General features: G+C 46.8%; 1 protein-coding gene across 2 annotated transcripts; it reads right to left on the minus strand.

Annotated features, from left to right (window-relative positions):
* Positions 1–1,749: 1,749 nt before the first annotated feature.
* On the minus strand, positions 1,750–21,452 carry PLEK2 (pleckstrin 2). Of its 2 annotated transcripts, XM_032482220.1 has the most exons (10): positions 21,147–21,279; positions 13,692–13,825; positions 12,244–12,408; positions 8,964–9,145; positions 7,506–7,597; positions 7,019–7,206; positions 6,677–6,778; positions 5,161–5,244; positions 4,173–4,251; positions 1,815–2,291 (listed from the first exon to the last, which is right to left on the minus strand). In XM_032482220.1, exons 2-10 carry the CDS (start codon positions 13,749–13,751, stop codon positions 2,164–2,166), a joined length of 1,080 nt encoding a protein of 359 aa, XP_032338111.1. In that variant the 5' UTR covers positions 13,752–13,825; positions 21,147–21,279; the 3' UTR covers positions 1,815–2,163. The 2 variants fall into 2 exon arrangements, with proteins under 2 accessions (XP_032338110.1, XP_032338111.1); XM_032482219.1 differs by lacking the exon at positions 13,692–13,825 and having other exon boundaries at positions 1,750–2,291; positions 21,147–21,452.
* Positions 21,453–21,766: the final 314 nt, after the last annotated feature.

Here is a 21,766-nt window from a genome sequence, read left to right on the forward strand (position 1 = left end):
AGTCTTTTTAGGAGTCAAGGAAAAGTATAAAGCTTGCAGCATCAAGAATATTGTCAGAATATAACAGGTGCTCCTTAAACGTTTGTTACAGGCAGAGGAATTGAAATCTCACTTTGTTTACTGAATTTTTTAATACTTCAAAAGCCATAACTTTCAAGAAATACTGGTGCCTCCGTGGTGAGTGATTTTTATCCCATGCAGGCCTTTTGCACAGTTCCACAACAGTTTTGCCAGTGTAGGACCCTTGCCAGAGGAAAGATCAATACCTCACTGATAGCATGAAGGAGATAAGTAATAAGCTTAAAGCATACTTACACCCTGCTGACTTAAAGATGAGAACAAGATCACACCCCACTCCAGTAATTTGAACAGATTGACAAAGACAGTTGACCAGTTTAATCCAAGTCTTGAATCTCTCCCCACAAAGCTTCTTCACTAAAAATTGACAGCTTCTTCTACTCCCCATTCTGCCTTCGAGGTCAAGTGGTTATTGACTTAACTGAAAACGCAATATTTTGAGTCTCATGTATATACAATTGGAAAAAAAAAGCTGAGAAAAAATATGAACCTGCAAACCATTTTTCATGTTTTCTAGTAAAACAAGACAAGGTGGATGATGCTCAGAGATTGAGTGGGAACCTCAGAGATGCTAAGCACTGCGTCATGCTCAGCAGTGCAGTTAGTTCTCAGCTGCCGTTCTTGACCAGGCAACTTCTACATCAAGAACAAATGGTTGGGGGGTTTTTTAAATGCAAGCTAGTACCTTGGAGAGAGTTGTTCTCTGATTTGCCTCAAGGTGATGGTCAACTACTTTTCAACACACCATACTGATGTCTACTATTCAGAGTGGGGTGTAGTTGTGCCAATTTGGAGTCAAGAAGCCATCAAACTAAATGCAGTTTAATTCAGATAAACACCTGTTGATATCAAAAAGCAATAAAGAAACTAATTCCAAGGACATAGGCCTTGGTGAAATGCCAAATGGAAAATGGTGCTTTAAAAGGCAGTCTCTTACAATGTAAGGAATAAAGTAAAAACTTCATTAGCTTGGAATTCCTGATCATTCAGATCAGGTATTCTAGACAAGATTAAGAGGAGACAGTTCAAACTATTTAAGAAAATGAATTTTTACCTAAGCACTTTGGAAGTATCCCACCCCCTTAAATGTAAGTTACGTATCTATTCATTAAAGGAAGTCTAAGCACTTGTACTTGGCAGATTACTGTATAAACTTGAAAAGTAATAAAAGTGTTTTTAAAGATACTTGTATGATAAAGACTTTTCACTACTTGAGATTAACCTAACTGGTGAAACTTGTTGGTACCTATTTGTCTCCATTAATCTTCATTCTAAAAACAAAATTTCATGCCTTGATTTAATTCTTTCCCCAGTCACATCTTTCTCTGTCCTTTAGAGAGCGCCTGTTTCTGTCCTGTGGTAGCTCCTGCTCTGCATCTCTTTCTGAATACCATTTTTTTCCCACAAAAAAAAGCTACAGTTTTGCTTTTTTTCTGGCGTATGTGTGACTAATCTCTCCAACTTAGTCCATGATTTTTTTCCTGCAGTCTATAATACTTAAGAAGGCTTATGTTTCAAAGCAAAGCAATATTTTCAGCCAAAATTTTGCCACCATCCCCACTTTAGTACATCACCTGGGATGTTTTTATACCTAGTAATTCACATAGCCTTAAGCACAAGAAACCTTTGAAAACTACAAAACTTTGTACAGGAATTCTAATAACCAGGAATAAATGTCAATTTTTACTAATTCCCAAGGAGTTGAGTTGCTGACGGCATTTCAGAGAGCGCTACCATGAGCTTACAGTGTTATTTATTTAGTATTACAACAGGGCCAGTTTAGTGTGACAACAAGGGAAAACCTACTTTGGTGCCCAAGAAATGGCTGGTTGTGATGATGGGGGAAAGTCAAGATGCTGATGCCTAATGGCCGATCTAGCATTTCCAGGTTGTCAACCTGAAGCGGGGAAAGGAAATGGCACCTCTGCTGATTATAATCTAAGGAACTCCACCAGTCTCACTCCAAAGCAGTACAAAATATAAAAGAAGTTAAAAGTCTCAACACACTCCCATTCTCCAGGAAATCCTGTCTGTACCGTCTGGTAGGAGAGAGGACTTCCTAGTCCTGTTCCCCTCAGGTCATTGTCACGTTAGCTTTTTGATAGCTTCAATCCACTCTGAACGCTCAGCCTTGCTACTGGCCTGGATATAATAATGTGTGTCATCCTTAGTAATCACTTTGAAGAGATTTCCCTGGACATTTCCTTTAACACCTAGGAAGGAAAAAAAAAAATCAGTGAATATTCATATCTGCTCCCAGCTGAAAGTCAACTGAGACATAGACAAAAACACATAGAATGAAGTATTTCCCAGGTACAAATGTATATGGTTAGGAAATCCCACAAGATGCATGCTGTCCTCTTTTCATCACATCTGTTCCCTCCTCGTCGCCTGTGCCTTAAGTCCTCCTGCCAGTCTGGACACTCTTGGAAGCCCTCTTGGCCTGCCCCCATGCTAACCATAGATCTACAATCTCATTCCCATCAAAGAGTCTAGTATGTTTCTGTTAAAAGCAGGGACAGAGTTGGGATTTGACTTTGAATTGCTTAACTTCTTTGAACCTCAGTTTCCACATCCATAAAATGAAAATAATACTATCTTCCTACCTTAGCTGTCTATTGTGAAATGAGTGTGATAAGATATTAAAGTGTGTGGTCAATCTTTAAGCACTGTTGTAAGCCATTATTCTTAGGTGGAAGTTTATGGGCCAATAAGCATAGAAAAGGACAGAAAAAAAGAATAAACAAATGGGACCTAATGAAACTTACAAGCTTCTGCACAGCAAAGGAAACCATAAGTAAAACAAAAAGACAACCTACGGAATGGGAGAACATTTTTGCAAATGAAACTGACAAAGGCTTGATCTCCAGAATACATAAGCAGCTCATAAGACTTAATAAAAAAAAAAAAACCCAATCTAAAAATGGGCAGAAGACCAAAACAAGCAATTCTCCAAGGAAGAAATACAAATGATCAATAGGCACATGAAAAAATGTTCAATATCACTAATTATCAGAGAAATGCAAAGCAAAACTACAATGAGCTGCCACCTCACACCAGTCAGAATGGCCATCATTCAAAAATCCACAAATGACAAATGCTGGAGAGGCTGTGGAGAAAAGGGAATCCTACACTGCTGGTGGGAATGCAGTTTGGTACAGCCATCGTGGAAAACAGTATGGAGATTCCTCAAAAGACTAGGAATAGACTTACCATATGACCCAGGAATCCCACTCCTGGGCATATATCCAGAAAGAACCCTACTTCAAAATGACACCTGCATCCCAATGTTCATAGCAGCACTATTAATAGCCAAGACATGGAAACAGCCTAAATGTCCATCAACAGATGACTGGATAAAGAAGATGTGGTATATTTATACAATGGAATACTATTCAGCCATAAAAACTGACAACATAACACCATTTGCAACAACATGGATGTTCCTGGAGAATGTCATTCTAAGTGAAGTAAGCCAGAAAGAGAAAGAAAAATACCATATGAGATTGCTCATATGTGGAATCTAAAAAAAAACCCAAACAAACAAAACATAAATACAAAACAGAAACAGACTCATAGACAGAATACAAACTTGTGGTTGCCAAGGGGGCAGGGGGTGGGAAGGGATAGACTGGGATTTCAAAATGTAGAATAGATAAACAAGATTATACTGTATAGCACACAGAAATATATACAAGATCTTATGGTAGCTCACAGAGAAAGGAATGTGACAATGAATATATATATGTTCATGTATAACTGAAAAATTGTGCTCTACACTAGAATTTGACACAACATTGTAAAATGATTATAAATCAATAAAAAATGTTAAAAAATATATGTCCACAAAAAAAAAAGGACAGGAAAAGACATTAAAGACAAGGATTATTTAGTTGTGTTGTTAAAACACTAAGAACGCCCCACTTGCCCTTTCTCTAATTATGAAATGGGCTTCGAAACTCACACCATTCATTGTCTCACTGAGAAAGCCCTACTCAGCCCCCACAGCTCAGTCCTTCATCAGCAGAGCGTTACTGACAGCACAGGAGGGAGGCCCCTGAGATCTTCAGGCTGGGGCTGAAGTTGCACCTTACCAGCGGGAACACCATTATCCTCCAGAGCAGACACAAGTGAACCACGAAGAGAAAACCCACCCACTGGCCGGTTCTCTTCCTGCAGAGGAAAGGAGATCTGATTAGGAATTATGTGAATGCACAAAAAAGAAGAGTGACACTCTCACCTATCACCACCCTCAGTCAGGCCTGCTACAAAAGTCAGAGAGCGTCATTTCTAACAGAAGATGAGGCTGAACTTGGACATCACGTGGCCAAGTTATATGCATCAGTAAGGACGTTTGGGCTTCTTCATTCCTCAGCCAGCAGCAGCAGCGCAACACCCCTCCCTGTCCCTTGGTCCTCCCCGTGGTCCAGCAGGGTCCCGGGGGCTCCTTCAAATTCCTTCAGGTTCTCAGCTTACAGTGGGCTTCCTGACTGACACTCAGTGAGGGAGGAATACCCACTCTTCATTACTTCAAAACAACAAGTGAAAATGACACATCTACCAAGACAAGCCCGAACAGGCTGACTAAAAGGCCATTTGTCTTCTCTTTTGATTGGAATTAGATCAACTCAGCATGCACTAGTACTTATTATCTGAAACTCAGAAGAGCAATTCTTTGACCAATAAGGAAAAAAAGAAAAGAAAAGACAATTAGTAAATTATGGCTTAAATATTAAATGATACAAGACACTGTTCAAAACACTCGAGGGGACAAGAAGTAGGGGGGCAGAATTCATGGGCTCTCTGGGTAGAAAGGGGTCAAGAGGCCGGAAGCACCAGTGAGGAGTCTCTTTATCAGCCCCCTCGCCCTCCCTAGGCACACAGCCAGCTTTGGGGAAGCTGAAAGGTGCTTTTCCTCTCAGAACAATGAAGACCCACTGAGCAGGCAATGATGTGATGGATGAAAGGAGTGATCAGACTATAAGGAGCAGCTCACACCGTGGAAGGAACGGCCTGGTGGGTGGGAGTCACGGTGGGGATGCTGAGGGGAAGGGAGGAAGTGGAGCATCACATGGCACTCACTTTGGAAGGGTCGTAGTAATGCAGGAAAGCGGGGTCCTTCCTCAGAACAAAGCGCCGCACCTTCCAGTTTTTCCTCTTGTGCCCCTGGGGAAGACAGGGTGCCAGGCTCGTGGGGGACAGCTCTCAGTCACTTCCTCCCACCTCTGTGCCTCTAATGCCAAACCTCCAAGCCAGCCCTGCTCCAGTGGGACTACTTCCTAAAAAGAGTCCGCCTGAAACCCTGGGATTGCTGTGACATGCCAGGGACTTCCCTGCTCAGGGACACTTCTGCAGAAACACTGTCACCTTTAGTCAAGTTGACAGAGCCAAAGAGGGTCAGCGCTGACAGAAAGGGGGAGCATTGCCTGGGCACTTGGGGGACAGGGAGTTCACAGGCAAACGTGAACCCAAGGGCACCAACTTTCTAAGTGTCAGCTTAGTCCAAAAACAAACCTACAGCTGCAGGCGTGCATGTGCATATATATACAGTAAAGACCACTTTAACCTTCTGCATCAGAAAAAGAGTAGGAAACGATCAATTACATGTTACAGTCTAAATATGTAAGACATTGACGTGTGTGACTCTGTGGCTTCACCCCTAGATCACAAAGCTTCGGTAGCCCTCTAGTCTGGACCTCCCCAGTCCCTCCCACACTCCCCTCCTCCTCCTCTCCCAGGACCTCACTACCTCCCTCCACCAGACTCCTGGCAGGCCCAGCCGAAGCAGGGCCCTTGGGATAAGCAGGCGGTTGAGTGGATGGTAAACAATCTAAGAGCAGAAGGGGTTCCTGATATGCAAGAAGCAGGTGACAATGACAACGTGTGCCCCGGGGAACGCCAGGAATGGCGCTGAGCAGCGTTCTCATCCGTTGTACAGACACGCACATCCACGCAGTGCGTAAGGAGTGCACAAACGAGGGGTGTGCAGGAGGTCGCCTTACATGCCATGTGCCAGTTCACGGCGGTTTGGTTCCCAGGCCCGGGTAGACATGCTGCAGGGGTGCCCGTGACCTGGTTTCCTCCCCCTTAATGTGGCCGGTCTCCCAACGTGGTTAGGAGCAGTGGCCACAATCAGTTTTTAAACACTCAGATCACACTGCAGAATTTCATCAGCAACCTACTGAAGTAGGTGGAGAAAATACTTATCAAGGGAGTGTGCGGAGTCCCACAGAAGCAGGCAGAGACCCAAGGAAGCCTCAGGGAGCAGCAGGCCAGCAAATGCAAAACACCGGCCAGTAGGCAGTGCCCTTCCAGGTAAGAAGGTGCACTGGGCGGTGACGCGGGTGTTGTTTTTTAACACTGGGAAAATTACTTGTGTGCACCCTTCCCCTGAACGCCCCCTGGCCTGAGACTCCTGTGGGCACGTGCAGGCCCCTTGATTTCTTCCCTGTGGCTGCTGCTGGACGCTGGCTTTAGCAGATTCTGCTGATAATTAGTGTCCTTTGGCAGTCTCAGCCCTTCCCGGCCTTTGAGGGGACTCCTGGCTCCCCTGAGTTTGAGAACCGTCCATCTTCTCCCTGCTCCAAGGCAGCCATACCTGCTTGGCCAGATAGCCTTGTTTCACTACTGTGCCACTTAACTCCACGGTGCTGAGATCGATGTCTTCCTTGGGGCTTATCTTCTTCTTGCAACTCTCAGCCTAGTGGGAAGGAGAGGGCAAGGACTGTTACCAAAAAGTCCCAGTTCCTGGCTATGGGGGCTACCACAGGGGAAGGGAAAATCCTCCTTACAGAAACCCCCCTCTACTGTCCCCCAAACTGTCCCTGTGAACTGAAACTGTGAGGCTGTCCCCCATACCCTGGGACTCTCACCCCAGACTGTGGACCCTTGACCCCCTTCCCTCTGCCTCGTGGCAAGAGGAACCCACTCTCTAACTCACGAAAGTGTACAGGGCAGTGGAGTCATCCAGGAACTGCTCAGCCAGGTCCCCAGAGCGAATGGCTCCAGTGCTTCGGGCGCCTACCGGCCTAAGGAAGTTCTCTTCCATGAGCATGGAGGCCAGGGTCACGGCCTCCAGACGGCTGGCTGCAAAGCTGTTGGAGATGAGCCAGTCCACCAGGGAGGAGCCTGCATCAGGGCAAGGGCAGCACCAGTCAGACCAGGCTCTTTGAGGTGCTTGGCTGTGAGCCCACTGATCTTGACCTCTCGGTCAGCTTTGAACAGCCTTGGAGCTCTGCCCAAGAGCAGACTGAAGGCCAGACCTGCTGCCCAGAGCTTTGGCCACACCCACATGTGGTCATCTCAGGCCTGCCCGTTGGCTGGCAGGCAGCTCTGGCCTCAACACAAGCCAGTCAAGCCCACTGAGTCCCGGATCACGAAGCCCCAGGTTTCCATGGCCTGGCCCACCCCTGAGAGAGAAGGCTCACCTAGGAAGGTCTTTTTGTAGGTGCTTCCCTGCTCCATGTTGGGGCTTGGACGAATTCCGCTGCTGCTGTCGTGCAGCTTGTCCACGATGCGACTACATGGAAGGAAGGCAGAGGAGAGGGGACCCTCAACACACTGGCAGGTATGAGGGAGGGTCCAAGAGCTGTTGCTAAGGATATAAAGCAAGTGGCAAATGGTGCCTGCGCATCACAAAGAAAGGGCTAGTCCAGTATGCAACAGAACTTGAGAGGTAGGATTTTAGGATGTTTCTTTTCTTCTTCCTCATCTAAATGTTCCACTATTTCTATACCAGACAGGTATTACGTTTGCAGTAAAACTAAAGAGCTGGGACTTGATTTAAAAACAAAAGAATGTACAGCAATGATTCTCTAGGATCTACCACATCGAAGTCCAAATTTCTCCAGCTACTTCTCAAAGTCGCCCATCACTTGAACCTACTCTCACCAGCTGCTGGTCCTCCCTGCACTCCCCATGGTTTAGCAGCGCCCTGGATGCACCACCGAGATTCCGGGGCCTGGTATGGAGTTTTCTGTGAGCCCAGGAATGGACTCATACCACATCTCTGATGGGTATAAAGTTCTGCTGCCTGGAAGTTTAGGGGGTGCTTCCTGCAGATGGGCTGATGTAACAGCTTCCATGGCGGTAACTCCTTCCATACATCCCTACTTCATAGCATCACCTCCACCACTGATCGATTCCTGCCACCAATGGAAGATCTTTTCTCACCCTCTATTTACGTACTTGGGCTGGAAAGCCCCTGAAGATGAGACTTTGTTTATTCCTATTTGCATCTCCTGAGTGCTTAGAGCACTGTATGGCATGCAGAAGGCACTCAATAACTGTTTATTTTTTAAATATTTTTTTAAAATATTTTTAATCAGTCTTTTTTAGGGGGAGGAGGTAATTAGGTTTTTATTTTATTTTACTAATTTATTTAGAGGAGGTACTGGGAATTGAACTCAGGACCTCGTGCATGCTAAGCACACGCTCTACCCTCCCCACTACTGTTTCTTGAATGAATGGATGGATGGATGGACGAATGGATGAGGAACCCCACAGAGCAAGAATGCAACTGCTAGCAGAACACATCATTCTTGCCACCAGGCTACAAACAATGACTTGGTGAGTGGAGATTCCTGGGGAGCTGTCACTTCACCCTGGGCACCCTGGCTGAAATGGAAGGGAAAGTGTCAAGACACCAAGAGGGTCGGGAGCAGCAGAGGTCCCAAAAGATCACTCAGGACCAAAGCAGGTAGGTAGGGCCACCCCTAGGCAGAGAAAACAATATAAACAGGACAGTGACAGCAGAGGTCCAAAGGCACAATGGTGGTACCAGTCAGGTCTATGTAGCAGCCACAGAGCACCCCCCACCCCCACTGCCCACAGAAGCGGCTGCAGCAAAGCCCAGCAGGGTGAGGAGCCGGAAGTCAGGCACTCACTGCAGGCTGATGTGAGGGGGCAGCTTGAAGGAGTTTCTCAGTATGTGGAGTTGCTGGACCTTCCCCGGCTGCCCGGCGTGAATAGCCCCTGTTATCTCAAAGGCCCAGGCGTCCCTCTCCTCTCGAGAACAGGCCTCCAGGAAGTACTCCGTGGATGTTTGAGTTTTCAGCTTAATGAGGAGCTGTAGGAAGAGACCGCCAGTCAGACCAGAGGCCAAGTAAGCAAGAGAATGCTGGTTGGGCAGCAAAAATGACAGAACTGAAGTGAACCTGGGAGGCCACGTGGTCCCGTGACTGCCTGACCTCTTGACCACACCCCAGCAGGTTGTCTTTAAAGATTCACTTGTACGACTCCAGTGACAGGGAGCTAATGGCTTCTCCTCTTTGGATAGACTAATTAGCATGAGGTCTGATTCCTGGACGCTTGGTCTCCCTGCTCCTGACTGCCTTCTAGAATCACATGGATTAAGCTCACCTCCCACGAGAGCCCTTGTGCTGAAGTGGGAAATGCACAGGCTTTCAGGTCAGACTGATCTGGATGCAAATCCCAGCTCTGCCATTTAGCTATGGACAGTTGGGCACATTAAGAGGCCGACTAAGCCTCAGTGTCCTCATCTGTCATAGGAGGGTATCAACACCGACCTCAAGGGAACCGGTGGTTCTGCTCCCTTTGATTCCCTTTTTGGTCGGGTCTTACCATCCTCAAGTCTTTCACACATTCCTCATATAATACGAGTTTAAACTTTCTCACCTAATTCACACCCTGCTCAAGGTTCTGCAGCTGATCAACATTCTCATAAAATATGACCCTGGGAATGGAACAATCGCTCTGAGGGAAGGTCTGGGGGGTGCAGGGCGGCATGGGCTGATAGGCTGAGGTCACATAGCAGTGGCAGCAACAGGGCACCGTGGACTGATGCTCCGTGCAGCCAGCTGAGAGTCTTGTTCAGTGAGCCACATCTCCTCTATCCTTTAAATATGCATTTAGGGTTTTGGAGTTTTTTCCAAACATTGTAGGATTTTGTATGCTGACCCTACTAAGTGTCATCTGAGTAGACTGGGCTTACCACTTGTGTTGGAACACAGGCGCATTCTGTTTCATTCTGATTCCATTTTCCAGTGTATTAGCTCCCACCTTGCTTTGCTTGCAAACTTAATCAATGTTTCTCGTCTACATTAACAGCAAAAATGGTGGGTAAGACAAGGCTGGCTCACAGTCCCAAAGAATACCATGAGGATGTTCCTCCAAGTTAACACTGATTCACTCATCAACACTGTGGGAGGATGAGTTCAACCAGCTCCCTGGACCCTCACCGTCCATCTGTAGTCCACCATTTTAATGAGAGGATTTCAGAAGAGACTATAAAATTCCATGCGAAATCCAGATACACTGTTTTATAGCTTCCCTAATTAAAAATAAATTATATACACACACATATATGATATACTTTATAACTTGTTCTTAGTGAAGCTAGTAGCTACTCTTGTCTTCTTCCAGCTCAAGAACTCATGAACCAGGCAGATGACAGAATTAACATGAAGCTCAGAACTCCAGTTAACAATTTGTCTCCTTTTTTGAAACTTGAAACAAAGTTTTCCTACCGCCAGCCCATTCTTACCAGCACTTTTGCTCTTGACTGTTCCTTAGAGATGACGAAGTGGTATGAGGTCAACCAGTTAACCTACAAGTTCTGGGGTTTAATTTATTGAGATCTAGACCCTTTAATGCACTTAGAAAACTAAGTTTTCTTCTTAAAACTGTCTCGCTTATCTGTAAATCTTTCTTTTTTATGAAACACTTATTGAACAGACTTTTACTAAGAATCTGCTATGTGCCCAGACATTGTGTCTGGTCTGATGATGCTACAAAGAAGATGCAGACCCAAGTCTTTTACCAGGCTCAGCGCTCCCCAGAATTCCCATCCCCACCCCAACAGAGAGCTACCCCCTCTCTTTTAATCAGTGGCATCTCCAGGTTCGCAGTGGAAATTAAAGAATGACGTTTCACTTTCCTCCTAGACTAGAATGAAGTTCTATGCCTCCCTCTCCCTTGCCCTCAACATCCAGTCTACTATATCGTGTCAGTGTTTCCTTCATAATGTTTTCTCATCTTTGTCCCTTCTTTTTGTCTCATTTCATGCCTGATTATTTTAATAGCTTCTGTTGTTTTCTATTTGAGAAAAATTTTAAACTACAGAGTGCAAAAAAACCCACCAGTAAACTCACCACCTAGAATTGACCATCATTAATATTTTCTTAGAGGATTCATCAAATGGTCTAGAAGAGTCAAACAAAAAACCATGAAAAGGAGTAAATGGTAAGATCTCTTCTTTATGGATCTAATAATCTAATAATCTTATTAGGAACTGAGTTTAGGTCCTCATTTTCATCTTCCTAAGAGAGTTTTCACTAGTCCAGTCTCTCACTCAAACTTCAATGGCTCCCTATTACCTCCACCTGGTCGCAGCCAAACTCTCATTGCTCCTTCAGTGAACATTCCCTTTGGCCACAATGGTCATCCTCACCTCCAAATCTATCCCTATCTGTCCCCTTACTTTTACCCAAGACCTTCCACCTGCCCCAAACCTCTGCTTCTTTCCTCTTTCAGATCTTTGCCCAAATCTCTGTTCCCCTCAAATCTGTACCTGACCCAGACAGCCTATAATGACACCTTCCTTCTCTTCAGGAATACAGTGTTCTCTGTGGCTGTGTTTGTACCAACTTTGGAACTCTGAATGTTTTTCAATTAATCACTTGCTTTCATCATAAGATTATTAACTCAAGAAGAAGCAGTCTTACCATTTTCTTCCTTGACTCTTCCAAGCCTAGCAAATTTCTTGGCACATAACAGGCCCTTGATAATGATTAATTCAGATTCTTTTTGGATGGTAGGGTTGAAGAGGCCCCTGACTTTTGGAACATGTACCCCTTGGGGGATGAAAGCCATCCTATTGAACCCAAGTAGCAGTAATTACTCACATTTGCATAATGCCTTCTAGCCCACAAAGTGCTTTGACCACCATTACCTTCAGGATCCCCATCACAACCATGAGAGATCGTCAGGTGTCATTATTTTATCCTATTTAGAGGCAGCACTAAGGCTCGGAGAGGTTCAATTACTTGCCCAAGGTCACATGCCTGGTATGTGGTGCATCCAGGATTTGAATCTAGGTTTTTCAGTAACTCCGCTCTTCCCATGACTCACACCACCCTCACTGAAGAGGTCATGGGTGGGAGGGTCCGGGGCAGGGAGCAGCTGGGAATCAGGCCCTTCACTTACCGGCCGGTTTTCATACTCCAGGCAGGGGCAGGTGATGGTGCAGCCATCCAGAAGGATCCGGCCCTTGGGAGGGGTCACCTTCCGACCCCCCTGGAGCTTGTAGTACAGCAGCGTGTTCTGCCGGAGGATGAACCATCGCACCTTCCAGTTGTGGACAATGTGACCCTGAGGACAGAAAGGAGAGCTCCTGGGTGAAGTGGCCAAGCAGACGACATGGTGTTCAGGGAGAGGTGTCCCGTCGCACAGGGAGCCAGACTGTGCCATGGAACCACCTCTCCAATATGGGGCACAGCATTATCTCTTTTTTGTTTTTAGCTTAATTTTATTTTTTTATTTTGAAATAATTTCAATTCAGAGGAAAGCTGAAGAATAAAAAACGTCTTTACAGAACTGTTTAAGAGTTAGCTTTTACTTATGGTTATCAGGGGGTAAACGGGGTGGGAAGGGATAAACTGGGAATTCAAAAATTGCATCTCTTGGGGAGTGATGGAAATGTTAGCTATCTTGATTGTGGTGGCGGTTTTATGGGTGTATACATCTATCAAAATTCATCAAATTGTACATTTGAAATATGTGTAGTTTAGTCTACAGGAACCATACCACAATAAAGGTGTAAAAAAAGGTTTTTAACATGATGTTCCAATCACATCTCAGTATTTTATTGTATATCTCCAGCGCGCGCACACACACACACACACACACGATATTTCCAACATAACCACAATATAACCATCAACATTAGGAAATTTACATTAATATATTATTTTCATTTATTCCACAAACTCCATTCAGGTTTCACCACTTGTCCAATAATGTCCTTAACAGCCAAGGAGTTCAGTTCAGAATCATATGTTTTATTTTCATTTTCCTGAAGAAAGTCTGATCTTTGTCTGGATCTCTTTGTCATCTATTTTGAGTATGTAACAAAGACCTTTGGTGTTGACTTTCTAGTTCCCATTTGGTCTTTTATTCCGGTTATAAATCTTGAAAGAAACTGCAAAGTAAATAGAAGAGAAAATCCTACTACTTGGAGTCAGCCATTGTTAACATTTTTTATTTCCTTCTTGCCTTTTTCCCTTTTAGTTTTTACTTCCTAGTTTAAAAAAAAATCAGGGCCATATTGCATATACGAGTTTTACTTTCCAGTTGTTGTTTTGCTGACGTTGCGAAGCATTTTCTCACACCGGTAAATGTCTTTAAAACATGCCCTTCACTGATCACTAGGTAGATGCATCATTTACTTGTCAATCTGTTTGTAATTGAGGTTGTTTCCTTTTTCACTATTATAAACAATTCTGCAATGAATAGCCTTGTACATAAATTTTGATCTGCATCTCTGCCTTTTTTACCCCTTAGGATATGTTACAAAAAAGACTAGTACTAGTTGAAGGATGTGGGCAATTTGTAAAGTTGAAGCCACACATTGTTAAGGACCCTAACAGTCTTACCTGGGCTGGTGTGGCAGGACTTAAGGCAGGGGTATTTGAGGGGGTCTCAGGTGGGGTCATGGAGCCAATGGACAGGATAGTCAGGTGATGGCAGAGGCTATGTTTCTAGAACAGACCAGTGGATAGGAGAATGTCTGCCAAGGAATCAGAAAGGAATGGTTTTGTACACACTCATGAAAGGAACTGATTGGCATATTTCCCAGAGCAGAGCCCAGTGAGGGCTGGATTCTAACCAAGAGAGATGCACTCTATCTGAGTCAGAGCCCATGACCCCGATTCACTTGTTTCCTTACCTAGTGTTTATTAATTTCAAAGCCCCCTTCCAGTCTCACATCTGCAATTCTGGTGCTGCAATTCTGTTCCATGCTCACGGTGTACTGAGAGTGTTAGGAAACCAAAAACCGTAGAAGAAGTTGACGGTGTGAACACCGGTCTATGCCCAAACAGAATTAACTGCGGCAACAAAATACAACTTATAACAAAGTCAATCTGACAAGAGTTTATTACTATGTCTAAGCTGCCTGGTGATCCACCTGTTCCCATGAGCGGACTTAGGGAGTCAAGCTGAATTTTTCACTTTGGCTGTCTTCACTCTGCCCTGTACCTAGCACCCACCTGTAACAGGACGGCTGACAGCTATCCTTGACACAAGCACACATGTTTAAAGAAACAAACAAGATTTGGCTCTGACTCCTCAGCAACAAGGTTGGGTACTGCTCTCCACAAGGCCCAGACTCAGGTCCCCTGGCCTGGCGACCCCCTGCTGAGCAGTTCCTGGCGCAGCGTTAGCACTAAAGGCAGCACGTGGCTGGTGCAGGGAAAAGATACTGGAATCTAAGTTGACCTTTTGGGGGCTGGTGTGTGGCAGAGAAGGGGAGGGGGCAACATAATCTTAAACCTTAAAACACAGATAAGGTGTTAAGGGCTGAATTATCCTCCCCACCCTCAACAAATTCGTATGTTGAAGCCCTAATCCCCACTCCTCCCACAACCTCAGAAGGTGGCTGTACTTGGAGACAGGGCCCCTAAAGAGGTGATTGGGTTAAATGAGGCCGCCAGGGAAGATCCTAGTCCAATCTGACTGCAGTCCTTGCAAGAAGAGGAAATTTGGACACAGAGATGTCAGGGAAGTTTGCAGGCAAAGGAAAGACTATGTGAGCACACAGGAGGTATGCAAGCTGAGGAGAGAGGCCTCAGAAGAAACCAAAGCTGGTCACACCTTATCTTCGACTCCAGCCTCCGGAACTACGAGAAAACAAATCTCTGTTGTGTAGGCAGTCCTGTCTGTGGGACTTTGTTACAGCAGCCCGAATAAACTAAAACAACAGGGAAAGGAGAAAGGAGCCAGGAAACTTTAGGGAGACAACTGTAACCAACAGATGTTGAGCAGAACAAACTAACGCGGAGATAACGCCACATTTCCTGGACAAAGCACTCCGTTTCCCAGAAGCCCTGGCACAAGGGGAACAGGGAGGTGACCAGGCTGCTGACAGTCCCACACGTGGGGCATTGACGCATGTTTGTCCTGCCAAGTGGCAGGACAGTGGCAGAAGAACAGGTTCTCCTGACACCCAGTCCCCAGGGTTATCAGGGACAAGTGGCAAATGGTGTCGGCAGTGATGTGCCCACTAGAAGCGTCTGGTGGTGCTGTTGGGTAGTTTGGTCTGACTGCGTTGTCCCTGACTACGTGGCATCCTGGCCAGGTTCTCTGGCCCTCCCACATATTCCTGAGGTACTTAATATTTATTATTCTCCATGAAGTCCCTTCTGTTCAAACTTGCTTGAGTGGAACGTGTTAGGAGCAACTAAGAATCTCAACTGATAACAAAAGAGAGAGGTCTAGGGAGAAAGGCTGATGAGACAGGATCTACTGTGTGAGCAGAAAACTCAATGCAGCTGGTAACCTCATAAAAATATTCAAATTCTTTGACCCAAGAATTCCACTGCTGGGGATCTGTGCTAAAGAAATAATCTAGAATATGGAAAAGGTTTCTCTTTAATATTCTATTTATCATCATTTTTAATTAATTTACTTTGGCACGGGGGTGTAGGGGAGGTAATCAGGTTCATTTATTTTTAGAGGAGGCACTGGGCATTGAACCCAGGACCTCATGCATGCTAAGCATGAGCTCTTGTACTCGAGCTACACACCCTCCCCTGAGATTTTCTGTATTGAGACACTTAGAGGATCATTACTTATAATAGCAAAAGAAAAGAAAAGAAAAGAAAAGAAAAGAAAAGAAAAGAAAAGAAAAGAAAAGAAAAGAAAAATATTCTAACTATGTAATAATACAGTGCCCAATACGGCTGCATGGAGGATTGCAGCCCTAACAGGCAGTAGGAGAGACCACTGCTGGAGCCCACGAGGTCAGACCACAGTCTGAGCCACCAAGAGGTACAGCAGCAGTGGTTGAGGGCAAAGCACTTTTACTTACATGACTTTATACGATACCTAAAAATAACTAGTAATTATCTTAGGAAATTTCTGGAAGGATACCCCAGAAATGTTAATAGTCATCACCTCTTGGGACTGAGACCGATACAGGGTGATAAGAATGGAAATTTAGTTTTCATTTTACACCATTTTGTATTTTTCTAGTTTGTAAAAAAAGTAATATGCATGTATTATTTTTATGATGGAAAATGAATTGAAACTCAAATAAACAAAAATCCTGATGGGATGGTTAATTCGTTCATTTATCTATTCATTCAGCAGTCAAGGACTGAACACCACCACACCAAGCACTGTGTGGCAGCAGGGAGGCAAAGATGAACACGATTCTGACCCAAGACAGCGGGGGAGACAGACAACAACACCACCCAATGTGATCAGTGCCAGGAAGACGACTGGTGGGGCCCCTGTGACCCCCTCTCTGGTATTCACATCCTGTGTAGACTATTCCCACGTTGTACCTGGCTGGTCTGTGTGGCCAAGGGAATATGGCAGAGTGATGGCTTCCCAGGTCTGACATTAGGTTATGTAAGACTCTGCAGCTTCGGTTTTGGGGGTGGGGCTCTCTCTCTCTCTCTCTCTCTCGTTCTTTCTCTCTTCTTGATCATGCCCACATCATGAGCAGCCCTCCCAGGAAGGTGAGTAGCTGAGCCCTCCAGTCACCAGCCACATGTGTGAACCTGGAAAGGGATCCCCTAGCCAGTCAAGTCTTCAGGCGACTGTCACACTGGGCAATATTTTGGCTGCAATCTCATGGGCGACTCTGAGCCAGAATCTTGCAGCTAAGCTGTTCCTGGATACCTGACCCTCAGAAACTGTGTGAGATAATAAATGTCTGTTGTTTTAAGGTGGTAAGCTTTGCGGTAACTGTCCCACAACAGCAGATAACTAATGATCCAAGTCACCAGGCAAAGGATGTCAGAGGTCAAAACTACAGTGGTACAAGCAGAAAAATAACCCAGGCCTCCCTCCACCTGGTACCTTCCCCAGCGCCACCCTCCCCAGGCTCCTTGTCCGTCAGTGGCTGGCTGGGACCAGAGGCCCATTGGACCATGAGCAGCTTACAGTCCCTAGAATCTCTGGGGGAAGGAAGAGAGTCTGTGAGTTGGGATGTAACCATAGGGCTGGGCTTAAGAAGCACAGAATGTTACAGCTGGGGGATCCTTTGAAAAAGCTTATACTACTCCCTAACTTTAATGAAGAAACTGAGGCCCAGAAGGGTCTTTCTTGCCCAAGACCCCAAAGAAGCAGAGATGGTACTTGTTATGGGTTGAACTATCCCCCCCCCCCCACCAAAAGGTATGTTGAAGCCGTAACCCTGGGGGACTGTGAACGTGATCTTATTTGGAAATAGGGTCTTTGCAGATGTGATCAGGTTAAGTAGAAGTCATACTGGATTAGGGTGGCCTTAATGACACTAATACGACTGGTGTCCTTCTATGAAGAGGGAAATTTGGGCACTGAAAACACACAGGGAGAAGATGGTCATGTGACGACAGAGGCAGAGATTAGAGTGAAGCATCTACAAGCCAAGGAGCACCAAGGGGTCCCTGTGTGAGATAACGGAACACACGGATATTAGTCTCTGCCCCCGGTTCCTGGTACGGAGCTCCTGAAGCCCCTGTAATTTCCTGGGTGACAGGAGTGTCTCTTGTGCTAATGAGGCAATTCTGGGTGTGCTCCTGGGTGAGGGCTTGTTACTGGAAAGACCAAGCTGTGATTAGAAGCTTGGAATTTTCAGCCTCACTCCCCTCTCCATTTTCTGGAGAAGGGAGAAGGGCTAAAAATAAAATTAACAATCTATTGTGCCTATGTGATGAAGCCTCCATAAAATCCCAAAAGTATGGAATTTGGAGAGCTGCCGGGTTGGAGGACACATGGCGGTGCTGGTGCTAGGAGAGTGGTGCGCCCTGGAGAGGGCACAGAAGCTCCAGGCTCCTTCCCACATACCTTGCCCACATGTCTCCCCCATCTGGATATTCATCTCTTTCCTTTATCACATCCTTTAATAAGCTAGGAAACATAAGTGTCTCCCTGAGTTCTGTGAGCCCCTCTAGCCAATGAATCCCAAGAGGAGGGTCACTGGAACCTCTGATCTCTAGCCAGTTGGTCAGAGCACAGAAGACAACCTGGGCCTGTGACTGGCATCCAAGGTGTGTGAGGTGGGGGAGGAGAGGAGGGGGGAGTTTAGGGGAGCAGTCTGGTAGGGCTGAGCTCTTAACCTGTGGGCTCTGATGCTGCCTCTGGGTAGAAGTGAGTTAAACTGTGGGACATGCAGCAGGTGTCACAGAGAATTGTTTGGTGTGGGAAAAAACCTCCACACATTTGGTGACCAGAAATGTCAGAAGTGCAGTGTTCTGCAAAAGTGAAGGAGACCCACAGGATAAAGAAGCACACAGTCAGGAAGATCTAGGTTTTTCCCGGTACAGGAGGGAAAACTCTGGGTTTTTCCTTTACAGCCTGCAAATACCAGAAACAAAAGGGGCCAGGAAGGATTCTCCCCTACAGATTAAAGAGAACATGGCCCTGCTAACACCTTAATGTCAGACTTCTAACCTCCAGAACTCTTTCTAGACTTCTTTCCTCCAAGCAAACTTTTTCCTTACTCATGCCATTTATATTTTTACTCTTTGGATTTTAACATTATAAACTTTTAACATCTACATAACCATAATTTACTTGTAATCATTTGTTGCTTTGGGGGGAACATGCAGGCAGTTTTCCAGTTTTTTCACTACATAAACAACACTTTGTTCACAAAGATTTTATGGCATTTCCTTGGGATACAATACAGTCCTACAAGTGAAGTTTCTAGGCCAAAGTGTGTGGACATTGCCATGTCATTTTCTGATTCGTCTGAGGTATGAGCCAGGCAGCAATGACTGATGGGCTTCAGCCTCTTCTTAAAGAACAAGTAATCCTACCCATGAATCCGCCTTCCTTCCCCGTCACCCTCCTTTAAAGCCAGGCCAAGTGAGCGCCCTGTGTTTTGCCAGGAGCTTTGCTTCTTTCTTGTCTGGGCGGGATTAAGAGCCAAATCCATCATGCCCCTGCCCGTCTCCTGCTTCGCCCTCACTGGTGATGACTGTTCTGTACTCTGGGCTTCCAGCTTGGGCCCTGCCCTACTCCTGGGCTGTAAACCCTCCTGAATCTGTGGCATCGCACAGCTGCAGCCCTGCAACTTCTCCAGTGGACACAGGGGTTGCTGTTGCCATCCAGGAGGAAAGGGGAAATGGGGGAGAGGAAAAGTCCGATAGATCAGTAGGTGGAAACTGTTAGCAGGGGCCTGGGGGCCACATCCCTCACCTTGCAGGAAAGGGCGTGGCTTCCGCTCGCCTCCGGGTCAGGCTCCTGCTCTAAACTCCTGTCGTTGGGTTTGGCTGGAATGTGCTTTAGGTATTTCAGCCAAGCCCCATGGCGACTGTCCTCACTTCCCTGCACCCTGGACTCCCTAAGCTGCCACCCTGGACTGGGTGGCCTGCCCAGAAGAGGACTCAAAGCCTTCCTTCCCTCTAGCCCTCCCCTGACTCTGCGAGGTGGCGCTGGTGGGGAATCACTTAGGGTAACCCCTGGGGACAGGGGGAGGCCCACAAGGGCCCATCTGAGCGGGTTTGTCCTCCACAGGTCCTACCAGGGCTCAGCTATCCCGACAGTCAACAACACCCACCAAAAGCCCCTGCCCAACCCCCTCCCCCTCTCACCTCACAAGCTGCAGGAAAAGTTCCCCATAGGTTGTCTTTCCGAGGTACAGCTGCCTCCACAAACCCTGAGGGACCAATCTATCACTTTAATCCCGCTGACATGAAGCGGCTGTGGAATTTCGTACCTGCTTGTATCCGGTCTGACCCTTGATCTGCCACAGCTTCGTACACCTCCTCCTGCTTACAGTTTTGAGCAAACAACACACCCACTCCCCTATGTCAAATAATGTGTAAAATAACACGGCTACATTCCCTACTAAACTGAAAGCGAGTTGAGACTTCAGGGTTGATCTGGCAGCCAGGGGAGGCCATGGGAGGGAGGGCCGCCTTCACCCCCATTTCATCCATCCCCCTCCCAAAGCTATAAACTCAGTAGAAGAGCCAAAGGCTCATCCCCAGAGTTTATGCTCTGCTGTTAGGTTAGCACAAATATTTCACGTGAACATCAATCTTAAAGGAATTTTAAAAAATCAAATTTCCTCTTGCAGCTGTTTTTTCATTCATTTTCTACTTCGCTCCTACATGTGGGGTTTTTGTCTGGACTCTTGCTTGCTGTGGGAAAGGCCACGTGGGGTGATGGGGAAGGAATGAAGAGTCCCAGCTGTTACTAGCCCTGGGGCTCCCGGCAAGCGATCTCATCTTTCTGCCCCTCAGTTTCCTCATCTGTAATAAAGAGATAACGATACTGAACAGTGGGGGACGGGAAAAGGTTTGGAGCCAGCCTGTCTGGGATTAATCCTGCTCCATCATCCACTAGTCCAGATCCTGAGCAAGCTATTTAACCTCTTTGAGCTTTGTTTTCCCCTTGGAGAAAGGAGGGTAGTGTGGTACCACCGACCTGGAGGACTGTTGGGAGGATTAAAGGAGACAATGTCCGGGACTGGTGCACAGTACAGGTTTAAGAAACAGGCTTCCTCCTTGCTCATGGGTTATCGTGAAGAATAGAGGAGATGATGCACTACACGGACGGCGGTGGACTGCAGAGCCCACTGATGTCTTAATACCTCGTCGTTAAATACTACACGCTTCATCTTTTAGTAAGGTGTTCTAATTACGATGCCCACTAAGGCAGCCGCCACCTGTACCCCACACGCACTAGCCGAGGGGGATTCTCCTCCTTGCCTGTGTCCTGGCCTCTCTTTCCCGTCTAAAGCTCAGTCCCAACCACCGTCCACCCGGCTCTCCCCACGTCGCGCAGCCATGGCCAGCGGAGCCCCAGGCCGCCCGCCCGCCGCTCAGGTGAGCCGGCGCCCGCGGCGGGCGCACCCTGGGCGGTGTCAGGAGAGGCTCCGGCGCACTCACCCTCTTGACGAGGAAGCCCTCCTTGAGCACGCCGTCCTCCATGTCGCCGCCCGCGCGCCCTGCCCGCGGCGCCGTCCCGCGCCTCCCGCTCCTTCGCGCGCCGCTCCGCTCCCGCTGCGCCCAGGAAGCGCCTCCGACCCGCCGGCGCCGCCCCGCTGGCCCGCGCCCAGAGCCCGCGGCCGCGGGGCCTCCCGGGCAGGAAGTCAGTCCAGGTCTGGATTTCTGATGTGGTTTCCCCGCCAAGGGTTCCCTGGGGTCCATGGTTAGTCCTCTGAGTGCAGAGTCTGCCGGCTGCTAGCGTCCCGGCCCCGTCTCTCTCCATCCATGTGCCCCCAGCGCGCTCTGCGCCTCTTACTCTTCCCTTCTTTGCCCATCTTCCTCCCCAGCCAGCCTAAACCTGGTGCCCGCCTGGAGCTTAGGATATTGCCCTTGACTTATACTTACGGAATTAAACTGAACTGAAAGGATTTCAAGGATTTGGGCTCATCGCTGAACTCCATGGAAATGGAGGGAGGAGAGTAGATGAGGTGGAACCAGGCTGGGAACTTTATCCTGGTCTCTGGTGGAAACAGAAAAGTTCCCGTAAGCAGGAAGATCACAGGTTTAAGGAAGCAGACACC

This window comes from Camelus ferus, chromosome 6 (assembly GCF_009834535.1).
Source record: "Camelus ferus isolate YT-003-E chromosome 6, BCGSAC_Cfer_1.0, whole genome shotgun sequence".
NCBI lineage: Eukaryota > Metazoa > Chordata > Mammalia > Artiodactyla > Camelidae > Camelus > Camelus ferus.